This window comes from Apteryx mantelli, chromosome 17 (assembly GCF_036417845.1).
Source record: "Apteryx mantelli isolate bAptMan1 chromosome 17, bAptMan1.hap1, whole genome shotgun sequence".
NCBI classification, from domain to species: domain Eukaryota; kingdom Metazoa; phylum Chordata; class Aves; order Apterygiformes; family Apterygidae; genus Apteryx; species Apteryx mantelli.
Window position 1 is genome coordinate 17440282 of NC_089994.1, and position 14514 is coordinate 17454795.

The 14514-nt window shown below is 45.7% G+C and overlaps 1 protein-coding gene across 10 annotated transcripts in view; it reads right to left on the reverse strand.

Annotated features, from left to right (window-relative positions):
• Nucleotides 1–6668, reverse strand: part of ATXN2 (ataxin 2) — a 54912-nt gene extending 48244 nt beyond the window's left edge. For 5 of the 10 annotated variants that reach the window (XM_067307239.1, XM_067307236.1, XM_067307234.1 and 2 more), the window contains exon 1: nt 6451–6657. In XM_067307239.1, coding sequence (XP_067163340.1) covers nt 6451–6578 — 128 coding nt within the window. In that variant the 5' untranslated portion in view covers nt 6579–6657. Of the gene's footprint in view, nt 1–6450 lie in introns of all 10 variants that reach the window. The other 5 variants (XM_067307240.1, XM_067307237.1, XM_067307232.1 and 2 more) reach the window with 4 other exon arrangements.
• Between the last annotated feature and the right edge of the window lie 7846 nt (nt 6669–14514).

The following is a 14514-nucleotide window of genomic DNA, read 5'->3' on the forward strand; positions in this document are numbered from 1 at the left end:
ATATCCTGACAACATTGGAATCTAAATCCAACTGAAAGTCAGCTGCATTCAATTGCTTTTGAAAACACTATGCTGTGTTTAAAATACAACCTTCCTCCCAAAACAACATCCAATAGGCCTCAAGAGTCAGTCAAGAAATCAAAGGAACTTCCCCCAATGAACGTGAATATCCCTCAAATATAGCTTGCAGAAATAAGCTAGCAAATCCATCAGAGAACCATGAAAGTCCTTAAAGAGGAAAAATGAAAAAACTCTGAACTACCACCTATCTAGTTCAAGAAAACAAGCTTCTGAAACAGGAACTTAGTCGTCTTATACAGCATCACACATAGTGATGATACTTGCTGATTGGTTAAAAAAAATGCAGATTTCAGATATCAAGTGGACATTTTCAGAATACTTGCAGAGTACTAATCTAACTAAAAAAACATACAAAAAAACCCACATAGAAACACCTAACACAAATGGTCTTTATTTAATTCCCTATCAGCCTTAACATTCCATAAGGCAGTGCCGTAACATTAAGCTTGCTCTGGTGACAAGCAATCTCACCATTTAAGTTTGCCATTTGACAAATGGCTACCTGTGATGTGGTGCTCAAGTGAGCCCTTCATGAACCTGCAACATTGTTTTCAGCATAACATTCAGATGAATCAACCTCTTCTTTCTTAAAGTCATTTAACCGGAGGTGAGATCCCCAAATAAAGAAGCTACAGTCCAGTTCTGATTTTTTGCTTTTATCATAACCAAAGGCTTCAACAAAATACTGTCTTTCAGGAAAACTCTCACAAAGTCACACCAGCTTCCCTCTGTTGGTCTCAGACATTTTAGTAAGATACTCCAGATACTGGTCAGCCACAAGTGAAAGAGGTTGTTGTCTTCTAAATGGAAAGCACTCCCATTTTTAGTGACAAGTATTCTTAGAACTTAAATAATTGGGTTGCTAGATTGGTCAGAAAGTTTGGAGTATTCCTTTTAAGCATTCAGTCTGTAGTGTTCTAGATTTTCCATCTCCTACCGCATTTCCAAAGTTACTGTTTCTACCCACACTTCTTTAAGAAACACTTTAAGCAAAGGTTCTGCACATCCACGCTGGCAAGAGATCACAAGTTATGAATCAGTCCAAGAGTTAAGATAATTACAGAAATTCTATATGCTACACTGATCTACCAGTTCTCTTTACAGACATGACCTCATGTTTCCTAGCTATAACTATTAAACATGAACTCTAAAAGGAAGATGTTCACTAAGATTTTAACCAATTCTGCCAATACTGCAATACAATCAAAACCACATACTTTCTGCTAAAATCAAGGGCATCAACTTGAGGTTTTTATTCCAACAGGTGAAGACTCAAGTTCAAAATATCTTTTGGCACATCTTGGATGATACATCATATTAAAGACAAACTAGGACCTTTACAGAAGTAGAAGGTAGACAGTCCTCACCAGAAAAAGTTTACCACAATTTAAAACAGGAGAGTAACACTTAAAAATTAAGGGGGGGGGGCAGGAGGGGGAGAGGGGCGAAATGAGAAGGGTCAGATAGCAATTTGCCACTACTGCCTACACTCATATCTTGATTACAGTAAGTATGTCAAATAAAAAAAGCACATTTTGTATTACAGAAGTGCGGTTAAAGGTAAAGCTGAAAGAAGGTACAGTAACTTGGCAAATCAAACTTGGAAACCCATTCCAGTGCTTCAGGGTAGGGAAGTCAAAGAGTCAGACAAATGCTGCACCAGACAATACTGTTTGACCAAGCAATTAATCTTAGTAGCCAACTCATTGCAGGGTAGTACTTACACCTTAAGAGTGAAAGTCTACAGAAGTGCTTACTCCCATATGCTGCACAATAAACATTTTTCCCCAATGGCAAGTTGCAATTTTTTTCTATTTTTATGAACATTTACTATCCTACTTCTCAACATCCCTCACCTCCTGTTCTAATGTTTACATGCTGAGTAGAGTGTTTGTATAAGCAAAACAAGGTCATGCATTCATATTTTTCTTGTTAAGTGAAAACTAAAGCAAGGAATGCAAGTCTTTCCAGGATGCAAAAGGTCTCAGGTTTTCTCTCCAACAGCATCTTCACTCTGACACCAAGAAACAAGAAACAGATGCATCCATGCTGCAATTAATGGAGATGACCAGTAGTCTACAGCGGGCATGCAACTACAAAGAGAGCTGAATTTAACAGAGCGAATAGATGTTTCTGGAGTACTGACTGGCATTACTACAGCTTTGAAAACAATTTAAAAGAGACTAGAGAATTTTCACTACAAGTAAACACAGAGAACTGATAAAGCGCTTTCCTTTAGAGGATAAATACCATAAGTGGAGACAAAGTTCATACTCGTTTAAGAGCAAAATTTGTCTATATAAGATACAAATGAACTCAAGCTGTCAAATTAGATCATATAAGAAGTACTGCAGCAGTTTTCAGTAGTCTTTCCCTATACTGACATTAGTAATGTCAATTCTTGTCTTCTTATAAGATGACAACTTCCCTAACCAGGTAAGTATACCTGCATCAAGCCTGACCCCGTGTGCACTCTGCAGCCTGTTGACAGAATTAGTCATTGTAGAACCTTCTTCATTTATATTGCTACAAATCAGTTGTTAATTTAAAACTTACACAAAAGCGGGTAAATAATATCACACAAAATGGAAAAAAAAAGGGCATTGATTGCTCTTAAGAAAGACACCTGCAGGTTATCCATTAATTTTGCTCAACAGTTTAACACAACTGCGTCAAAGTTATTTAGGATTATTTAACAACTGGCTATAACACTGAACTGTTATAAACTTGGACCTCCAAGAAGGTTATATAAGCCTGAAAAAATTTAGGGGCTGCTATACAAAGAACTTTGTGATTTCAAGATGCTAACAAGCTAAACTGAGCGAGAAAAAAAAAAAGTCTTCTTCCTTTAGGACTCTGATATACCAAGACAGAAGTAGTTCATTGAATTCAGTAACACACCTTGACAAGAACCTAAAATTAACTCTACTCAGAAACTTTAAAGACAGCAGATAGTTTTGTAAATAAAGAGGCTGTCAATGAAGTTTCTTTTTAGAAGTACATACTATGCAAGTCAGAGGTATGTATCTAAAACAAGACACATCAAGGGAATAATTTCCATTTTCAAGAACTGCTATCCAAGAGGCTATCCTATAGTCAGTCACTGCAGTAATTTCTAAGAAAACAACACATGCAAAGATGTTAGAATGAACTAGAAATTAACTTGGAATGACAGGTGACCAAATATCCAGAACAGTCACTTTCACTATTTCAGGGAGCCTTGATACTCGATATTCCCAATTACTTCTGTCTCAACAGAACGGACACCTCTCTTCTGCCATTTACTTAAGCCTTTTAGTTAGTCTAATAAAAAAAGTTGTCAAGGACAAAGAAAATAGGAGTAGGCAATAAGCATCAAATCTCAAAAGCAAGCTACACAACATGGGATAATTTCAGTTTTAACATGTTAATAGGTAAAGCAATTTATAAGAGTAATTTACAGTATTCTTAAGAGGACTCTCAGGTCCAATTAGGCAAGAAAGTTACAAAAGCAAGGGGAAAAGACCTTTTGCCACAATTGTAACTACACACGTAACCATCCAAAACCTTGGCCTGACATGTTTTGCCTTCAGACAAAATACCAATGGGAAAATATTGACAATAAAGAAGGATGCACTGCTTGAAGGAATACTAAGACAGATGCACCTTTCAGTCATAGAATAGCTAACCCTTCTATGCTTGTAGTAGGTTAGAACTGAACTAAACACTAAAAGTAGACATTAGATAATGTTTTGACTAGCACAGTGGAGCAGGTTCATATACGAAGTTTGCATTTTCTCCAATTGCAGTTTAACATGCTATTGGCATCCCCCCTACAACCTGATTTTCCATCTGCCATATTTCACATGCAGTTACTACTAAGTAAACATAGCATTTCATTGAGTGCCTGTTTACAAAAGAGTTATTAATCTTTCTTGGGTTTTTTAAACATTTTTAAAGACATTTTCATTTGTGATTTTTTCCCTAATACAAAAGGAAGGATAATGAAAGCATAAACACTGGAATTTCCTATTCACCCACACAAGATCTTACTTTTCTAATAAGAAAAACGTATATTAATCATGACAAGATGATGGAAACCAGCACAGTGAATAAGCAAAGCTGACCTTCAAACTCACCATCAGATGTAGAAGGACCAGGTGCTTAGCCCAATTAAATCTTACAGTAATAAGCATACATCATAAAATTTAGTCTTGGACAGTTTACTGCCAATGAAATTTCTACCCAAATTTAAACTTTTAAGAGCAACTTAGCCAAGAAAAGAAACATTGTTTTGCATTTCAAGAAAATAAGAAAAAGAATGCTAGCGCTGCAGAGTAATGAGTTGCAAAACTACTAAGAAAAAAGCTTGGCATAAACTGGAGATGCTTGTTTAAGTTTCTATTAAACAAAATACACTTAAAATGGAAACCAAGATGCAGACCACCTAAAATCAAATTGATTTTTCATTTAGCTTTTCACCTGAGCCATGTATGAACAAATTTGCAGCATGAGCCATCTTTAAATTTGTACTGCAAAAAAAGATCAAAACTCTTCTTTAGGATAGTGACAGGAGGAGTTTTCTGAAGGTGTTTCACATAAAACTATCAGCTCTAAGACTGTGATTTTACAGACCCTTCGTTCAGAAACTACTTGAAGACCTGACTAACAAAGAACAAGGTGCAACCACCTTCGACAGAACACGTCAGTTCCTAAAAAGTTTTGAAGCAGAATCTGCCAAGAAAAAATAGAAAGATTTCTCCTCCAAGGGTTGCCTAACAGCTTTAATTTTAACTTGACAAAGAAACTGAAGCTTGCATTCCTTAATCTATAAAGGCAAGTGTTCACAACTAAACTGAAATTTCAAAAAAAGCTATAGGTTTTGTTGTCCTTCATGTTAACCTCTACAGTGCCACTGTGTGTTGGCAAGGATAACTGTTTAGCAAAGAACACTAAACATGAAGTGTTCAATCTAGACACCCATGTATAAAAAACTGTTAAATTGTTTCAATGAAGTGCTGAAAGTATCACTTTTTTAATTTATTTTGTTCTTTTTCAGCCCTACTAAAGCCTTTCCACTTCCAGTTCCACAGACTGGTAACAAAGTAAAACCCTATTTTCAGTGATGTCCAACAATGGGACCATAGTAAATTCTGTTTTATTGCCAATGCACTAAACCGAGTAAGAGCATAAAAGCCAAGTTAGCAAAAAAATAATGACTAAAACTTAAAATGAAACTGCTCTGAGAGACTATGACCTTCAACACTGTTACCATCTTGCTTTGCTTTTTTGTTATGACCCCCAGTGTTAGAAAAACTCAGAACACCAGAAAGTCTGTTTTCTCCCCTCCTGTCTTTCCTCCCTCACATATATGTGAATTTCTATAACCAAGGCTCTTGGATAAGGAACACGAGCAGTATCAATCTTCCAGAGGCAGCGGAAGATAGCAGGGCCTCAGCAGTGTGCATGGGGAGGGGGAGATAAGAGAAGGGGAATCCGAGTCTGCTGTGAAACCCTGATTCCTGACCCCCCCCCCCCAATTTGTGGAGAAAAAAAAAAAAAAAGAACTCTCGTGTTTGGATGACGCGTCCAGCATATATCAGTTAAATCAGATCCATCCATAACACTAAGCAGCGCTCCAACCACTCTGCTTGGGCTCCGCACGATATTTTATTGAGATTTAAAAAAATAATAATAATAAAAAAAATCCCGTCAGCAGAAGGTGCTCTGCGAAAGGCAGATGTTCGCATACTTTAAAATTGCGGACGTGCTGCCCCCGGTTAAGACACCCCCCAGGCGTTAAGAGCAGGCGGGAGGGGCGACCTTCCCCCCCCCCCCCCCCCCCCGCCGGCCACCTTCCCGCCCGCGGCCCGGGAGGCTTCGCCCCGAGCACGTGCGGCCGCGGCCGGGCCCCGCCGCCCCCCGCCGCAGGCCCCGCGGGGGCCTCGGCCCGTCGCTGCGCACCGCGGCGCCGCGTTCGGCGAGAAAATGGTCCCCGCGCGGCGGCGCGGCGCGGCACGGCGCGGCCCGCCCTGCCCGCCGTCCCCCTGAAGGGCACCGCAGCCGCGGCCTTGGCGAGCGGCGGGCCCGGCCTCGCCCCGGCGGCACTGCGGAACCGGCGGCCCGCGGCGCCCCGCCCGCCGCCATGCCGCCCCGCCGGGCGGAGCCCCCCACGGCGCCGCGCCGGGCCAGGCCGCGTCCCCCCCTCCCCGTCCCCCCCCTCCGCCATGCAGCAGGCCCCGCTCCCCCCTCCCGGCCGCGCCGCCGCCGCCGCCCATGGAGGCCGGTGCAGGGAGGAGGGGGGGGGGATGGCGGCGGGGGGGCGGCGGCCGCGCCATGGCCTCGGCCGCCGCGGCGGGGTCGGGCCCACCGCCGCCGCCGCGCACCCACCTGCCCATGTTCTGCCTCCCGCCGCCCGCGGCTGACGGGAGGCCGGGGCCGCCACCGCCGCCGCCGCCGGGGGGCTTGCGGTTGTTGCCGGCGGCCTGCGCCGCCGCCGCCGCCTGCTTGAGGGACATGGCGAGGGGGAGAGGGGCCGGGGCGAGGGGCCGAGTCCGCGTCCGCGCCGGGGCCTCGCTGCGCTCGCTGGGGCCGGGGGCAGCCGCTGTCTCGGCCGGTTGCTCCCAAACAGTGTGAGCGGGGCGGAGGGAGCGGAGCGCGGCGCGGAGGGATCCGGGGGGAGGGAGGCCGGGCGCCGTGAGGGGAGGGGGGGGATGGTGAGGGGACGGGAAGGGCGCGGCGGGGCGCGGCGGCCGGCGGCGCCTCCTCCTCTCGGAGATCTGCCCCCTCCTTTCCTCCGCGGCACCGGGGCTGTGGTGGCGGTGGGGCAGGCGGCGCGGCGGCGGCGGGCGCGGACTCTTTACGGGAAGTCGGAAGGGGCCGCGGCGGTGATGCGGCCGGGTGAAGGGGCGGGGAGGGAGGGGGAGCGCGGCGGGGACACGTGAGGCGGCGGCGCGGGGCCGGCGGCCGCTGCCCTCCGCGCGCCGCAGCCCCCCCCCCGCCTCAGCGCCGCGCGCGCCCGCCCCGCCCCGCTCCCCTCAGCGCGGCGGCGGGAAGCGCTGAGGAAACCGGCTCGGCCCCTGCGGAGCGCGGCTCGGCCCTGCCCCGCGGCTCGGCCCCCTCCCCGGGCCCTGCCCGCCCCCGCCGCTAACGGCTCCCTGCGGGAGGCGGCGGGTGTCGCCCGGCGGGACGGGGACGGGGGCGGAGAGGCGCCCGCCCCGGGAAGATGGCCGAGCTGCGCCAGCGGCCAAGCGCCGCCAGGAGTTACCTCAGCGCCCTGCGCTGGCGACCGAAGTTGGAAACCGATTTTTTTTCCCCTTACCTTTGAGCACAAAGACATTAAATTCTCTCACCGGTAAACAATTACGTCCCGCAGCCATTGTACGCAGTCACCGAGCGAAACGCGACAGAAATGGAGCCGGGGGGATTATCACATTCTTCACTGAAAACCCCTCCGCTATTAGAGATTTCTGTGGCTTTTTTTTTTTTTCCTTCTTATTGCTGCAGTCAAAAGAAACCCTAACTGACAAAAAAAAAAAAAAAAAGAAAAAGAAAAAAAGAAAGAAAGGGTATTTGATCCCGAAACGCCTGCTCACTCTGCTACCTGTCTGACACCACCAAATTCCATGTATTAGTCTAAAATGCAGCCACTGGCCAGCTCTGGTTCATTGATTGCGTTGCTGAAAAAGCAGAGTCCTCGCAGACTCTAGAGCGCTCCCAATTCATACCAGCGCATAAAAACAAAGCGTGGTCTGTCCTGTTAAAAAGCTGTGTACATACACGATTAGCAAGAGTAGACGTAGTTTCAAAAACACGAGCTAAATTGATTTATAGCCATGGTTACTCAAAATGCTTAGAGTTTAAGCTATTCATAGAAATGCTCCAGAAGTCCCACAGGATTCAAGCGTAATAAAAAGGAACGATGCTGTTAGGCAGGCATTATTTATACACCTTGCTTGTAAAGCAACAGTTTTCCCAGGCGGTTGGAAGAGTTGTGGGTGGCAACACACAATGGTAAAAAGATAACAATATTTAACAGCTTTCTCGAATTAGCGTTTTCCCTACACTTTTGACTGTTAAACTGCTTGTTTTGTTTCACCCAAATAACCTGTGGTTAACACATTATTAACTAGGTGACAGATACCAGCTGAAATGGGCTCAGAAGAAAGAATTATTCAATTGGAAGCACTTCCTGAACGGAGCCAGCAGTTTAAGGAAACTAGGTTTTCCAGTCACTTTAGCAAACTTACTTGTCGCTTTGCTATTTCACAGCCACAGCATTGAGATCCCCAAGGATATCAAGAGTTTCAGCAGTCCAAGAATTTCTGTAGGACATATTAAAGTGTGCAAAGTAGCGCTACCACAACCTTTAGGATCATTTATTGTAAAGGCAGAGATTGTCTCACTGCACTTACAAGATAACTAACATTACCTAAGAAAAGCTAAGAGAAGACAAGCCTTTTTTTGTAAAGATGAATATACATGTATTGTTCACATATGTTTTTATATGTGTATGTGTGTGTGTATATATATATATGTATTTACTAACCTACAGAAAGTTGTCGCCACGCTCTCTAGGGCACTGTTTGTAAGGTCTTGTACGTCTTTGGTGCTACTGGACCCTAAAGTGAGGGCCTCAGTGTGCTACCACAATACAAGAAACATAGCAGGTAAAGAACTTGCCTTAGTTTCAAAGCATATTTTGGATCTTGAAGTAAGCTACAACTGAAAAGGATTACTTCCTCAATGATGTGTTTTATCAGCGCGCTTTGAATTTTAAAGGAGAGTTACCAGGAAAAAAAAAAAAAGCACAAGAAAGTCTGATAAGAGACAACAGAGCATAACCTATCCAGATCACTTAATAGTTTTTTTAGATGTAAAGGAAGTTACTTTCAATACTTTTTCAGCTAAGAGTATTTACAGGGCACCGCAATTAGTCATTATTTATGTAACTAAAGGTTAGGAACTTTTAAAGAGACTGCAGCATTTTGAAGTGGCAACCATGCTGTGGGATCCCACTGAGTAAGATGAAGCCCCTGATATTCAAGGATGTCAAAAGAACTAAAATAGGTTCCCTTGGCAGAGATCGTTTCTAAGAGCTGACATGACTATATTAAATTATATTTTGGGGTAACATTGCATACTTGGAAAGCTGTTGTATGAATAAGACTCTCGTGTTCATATCTGCAGTAATGACTCAAGTGCAGTTGCAGTTTGACTTGTTTTCTCCTTTAATGTATTCTTTGTTTTGTTAAGCTCTGTCTGGCTTTCGTTGTGTTTTCCCCTGCTTTGTTTGTCTAGCATCTTCATACAAACACTTTAAAAATAAATATAGGAATGACCACATAAAATAGCTCAGATACTAATGCCGATTAGAGGATCTGCAGTTAGGTTTCTGACTCCAGTGGTGGCCTTCGGTGACTGCCCGTGCAAATACTGCTTTTCCTCTTCCTCTTGTGAGCTCACTTCCACAACAGACTACTCACGCTTCCAGTGAAATGGAGTTATACTGGCGTTATGGTGTATAATTCACTTTACCTGCAATGTCTACTTCCTCTCCTTGCATACAGTTCTTCTTGAAGGTCCTGCAATTCCCAATATTCCATATTTATCTTTTTATGATTTGGATCTATTTATTTATTTGTTGCTATTCCTTACCATTATATCTGCTAGTTTAGCTGGAAATGATTTGTGACAAAGGACAGACAACAGTCTGTGGCTCCAATGGTCTAGCTGTAGAAAAGTTCATAATTCAAATTTGTATGCTTGATGGTCAGGAAAGAAAAGCAACTATTTATAATCAAGAATCACATTCTATTTTGCTGCTTCCATTCTTATTCCAGGTCTTGAAGACCACTGTTTTCATTCAGATTTGTGACTACATGTGCAAGCTGTGTTTGCATATGGAGATTAATGATTCTGATAATATCATGACTTACCTGGAACTGCTACATGAGGTAGCATTTCCTTGACATAACCTGCTTTTCAGTATTGTGCTCTCTTCCTTGAGCCAGCCAGGGTGATCCTCAACAGCACTCAACAAGATGAAACACGCAAGCCTACGGAGGGGCAACTAACACTAGCACTCGGCATTTATTTTAAGCAAAATCAGCTCTTAGAGAAGCTCACAGAACTGGGTACTTCTGCACTTTTTCTCCTGAAGGCTTCTATTATTTACTTCCACTATCCCTAATCCTGCTCTTGGAGGCTAAAGTGTTGCTGACAATGCTACAGGCACATTAGGAAAACAAATCAGGCCCTCTAAGAAGAGAAGCACTTCCCAGAGAGATATGATATTAGCTAGTCAGCAAAGCTGCAATCAGTTTTAACTGATGAATTCAATACTTGCCAAACCAGAAAGAGGTATCTGCACAACGAACAAAAACAAAGCCCAACTTCAAAAGCCTACTAGGTGAGACAACTACTGCCTATTGCTGACTGTTTTCCAACTTTCCTCCTCACTCCAGCTGCTGCTATGTAGCACCTGAATTCACAGCTGGATTCCAGGTGGAGACCAGCTCCCATCAGATACATCTCTTGACCCACCCTTGCACTGTTATAACTATTTCCTCCCCGTGCTACCCATGCCATTGCACTTCTTGCAGCCCATGGTAGCAGTGCTAACAGGGGCCAGGCGGGAGCTTTCAACCCACTAACTCCTCCTCAAACTCGGTTCAGGCAGGGTGCAGATGACAGATAGGCCTGCTGAAACATGCTTTTACTGCATCCAGTAGGAGATTAAGGAAAATGGCAATGTCCGCAGAGCTTGAGAGGGGAGGAGGGGGGTACAGAGGTGCCAGAACTTGTTTCACCTATAAGCAACATTTCAGTGAACCTTGCTCTCAGTTTCCATTGGCCCCAGACGCCAAACAAGAACATTTCCTTCCTTAGGAGACGAAGCTCCAGGATCCGCGCACAACAGCACACTACTCCATGGCAAGTGTTTTGGGACACAGCTGCAAATTGGGAGACACCGACTCTGCCCCCAGCTCTGCCAAGCAAACTGCCAGGTGATCTTCAGCCTAGCACTTTCTGCTTTCAGATTTAGCATTTTTATAAAGGGGAGGGAGGACCAAGACTAACTCCTGCTAAGCAGCAGCAGACAAAGCAATCGTTATGCCAAGATTTAGCTCTTAAATCCCTCAAGAGCTGGTGTTCATAGAGCATAAACAACCTTTGCCTCACAGCCTTGTCAAGCGGTACCTCCGCACTTCCCAAGCGCTATCACACGGACCCTTCAGTGCCCATCCTCTCCCGATCCCTTTGCTGGGATCGGCATGCCAACAAGAAAGCCAGTTGCCATGACATTTTGTCCCCTACAGACAGATGTCCATTAAAAACCAAGTCAGCATCAGGTTTGCTTCACAGAACAGCTTTCAGTCACTATTACCAGCCCCTGAGGAATTTCCACTGTGCCCTGTCACCTCAGATGTTTCAATGCACTTTAGTATTAATCCCTAGCGATTAGACAGAAACTACTGCAGAACATGCACAGGTACATTTGAAAGACAAATTTAGGATCACAGTCTTTTTTGTGTTTTATGTTTCTGGCAGATGACTAGCACGTGGTATAGCGTTTGGAAAGGGCTGAACTGGTTACCTCTGGCATTCTCTCTCCTGTTCTCAAAAGCTCCTTGCTGAAATCATCAGACAAATTGGAAGTGAGATGCACAGATTTTTCCCTGCTCTGACACGTTATACCTGAGGCTCAGATCAATGATTTTGGACAGCCAGCTTGGCTTCCGAGCAAACCTGCCTGCGTTAACCGGGAGCACCAGCAGGAGCTCCGTCCGCAGGGAAAGGGCTTCCCCTTCCCCACGCAGGAGCCCCCGCCCCCATCTGTGCAGTATATTCTGCTAGTAATAGACTCCAGGCCGCCTCCGAGAGCAGGGCTAAGCGTTTCCAGCAAATGTGCCTATGTGTTAAATAGTGATGTCTTCTTCCTTGGTTACAAGACCACATTTTTGTTTAAGATTGGAAAAGAGCTTAATGGATTCCATACTCCTCCTCAGCCCATCCCGTCTGCGTCTGGGGCCAAAGGCTCGTCAGAGGTGTCCCTAGGGAAACGCAGGGAGCTTCCTGCTAACATGCTGGCAGCATATCACTAGCCTCTCGGCAGGACTGGGCTTCAGAGGGAATTGTCAGGTATTTTTATTTGGATGGTAACACAGTGCTAATGCATGAGAACTAGACACTGAAACTTAACTATGAGCGGGAGCGCAGTGAAATCAGATTTCATTGCTAAAGCTCTGCAGTGCTAAGGCAACTTGGATAACGGCAACAGAAATGTTAAAGAAATCCCCTAACTGATGTCCAGGGAGGGATCTCTCTCCTCGTCTCTGGTTTTAAACCTGGCAGGGTTTCTATCATGTTCTTCGTTTATGCTATGACACTTGGGAGACATAGACCTTCTGTGTGGGAGTTGACATTTTGGAGACATTACCGCAGCTCAGAGCCCTGCATCCGGGCTGGCTCGCACTGGCTTTTCCACAGCAGCGCAAGAGCCTGGGCTTGCAAGGGAGCCGAGCACCGTTGTTTCAGCTACAGCCTGTACGAGCTACAAATACTCATCGCTCTGTAAAACATGGGGGTCCTAGAACGTACCGAGATGAGCGGTCCCGAGGGGGATTCCCTTCCAGGCCCACGGAGCCGTTTCCCAGGATGAAGCATTCAGAGTTCTGTTCTCAGTTTCAGCTAGCGCAGCTGCAAATATGAACAAAAATATCTAATCCTCTTAACTGCTTCTGCAGTTTGACTCTGATCACTGCAGAGAAAAATGCCATGATTTCGGCATACTGTCCGCATTTCCACCCAGCTGTTTAGAAACTCGGCATTTACACAGTTGTTCATTCCTCCCTGTTTATTCCTTGGGAAGAAAAGTAGCTGTTTCACTTCTGGCAAAGAAACTGCAGATGTATATGTAATTAAAGAGGAGAGGTCAGATGCTCCTGGTTCCCAGGACTACATTCGGGTCTTTGCTCTTTCCCTGAATAGGCAGGATCCAGTTCGTATTTCTTCTTCACTCCGGTGAAGCTAGAGCATGTTTGAAAGCTGGCAAGGAGAACCATTTGGAAAAAGCCCTCTTTGCTCCTCACGTAGCCCCCGCACTTGCCAAGGGAAATCCCGGGCCCAGCTCTGCTTGGACCGGACCAGCCCTCGGCAGCCCCGGCTCGCCCATCCCACCCCACTGCATCTCCCTTCAGACTGGGGCTCCACTCAGACCCTGGATTCAAGCCAACGGTGCTGGGATTTTCTCCGGCCTGCATTAATTGTGCTTGGGCTGAGTTTCCCAATGGCGCAGAGGAATTGTTCTAAGACATCTAATCACATTTTATACGCTAAACAGATTTGCTATGTTTTAAGTTTACAGAACTCGAACACAGAGCTCATGAGGCTGCCCAGGTGCTTAGTTCCCATCCACAGTAGGGGGGTCTCCCCCCACCCCAAGAGGAGAACCCCTCCAAGCTGGGCTTGTTTCACATGCTTAGACTCCCCTGCTTTACAGGCAAGCGCATACATTTCTTGACCTAGCAGAGTAACATGTCCAAAGAGACTTGGAAATATTGCATAAAGTCACACATAAACAGAGATGAGAGGAAAGAGGGAGACTAGAAGGCAGGGGCATGTAAATAGTTATAAATGTCACCATCTTTGGATCCAGAAAAACAAAATATGCTCTACGCACACCTTGTCCTCCAAGCACATTAGTGGTGCGTAAGGACACCAATAATGAGCAAGAAAAACAGCTGAGTTTCAATCTACCTCCAAGAAAAGCACCCCTCAAATGTGTAACAGCAACCTGACTGCTCTTTCTGTGCAGCCGTCACCGGTGCAACGCCTGGTCCTTGTTCTTCAGGGCCAACAGCTCCCACAAAGCTGCTCCAGCTGGAGGGGCTGCTGCCCAAATAGAGCGGAGCTGGTGCTTGCGCTGAGGCAGGTGGGGGCTGGTTGCTGAGGGTTTTCTGAGCTGTGCTCGACTCTGAAGCACATGGAGTTAAAGCCTTTACTGCTCGGCGTTGCGAGCTGCGTTAGGAGTGGATAGGCCTGTGCTCACCAGGAGACTGAGATTTTGGCCTTCTGTGCACATTTATTAATGTGATGAGTTCATGGTTGTGGTTGTTGAGGTTATCTGGATTTGAGGGTGGGGAGAGGAGTGGTGAGGCCCTCTCTGGTTGTGTCTTACTCTGGGACCCCAACGAGGACCAGTTTCCTGGTGGGGAAGTAAACATTGTTTTCTTTTAGGTGTTTGATGCTTTAACCAGGCTTGGGATGGAAGGAGTTCATTGTGAGAAGGCAGAAGGAAAACACACCAGCGTCTCGATGTCTGTTGCCTAACTCAATTAACCATTATTTCCAGGTCAAGAAGGGGCAAAGCCATAAATGCTGCTGTGTTTGCTCAGCGGAGACACAGGAGCAGGAAATGTCACGTGTGAGGCTTTAGCTTGGGCACTGAAT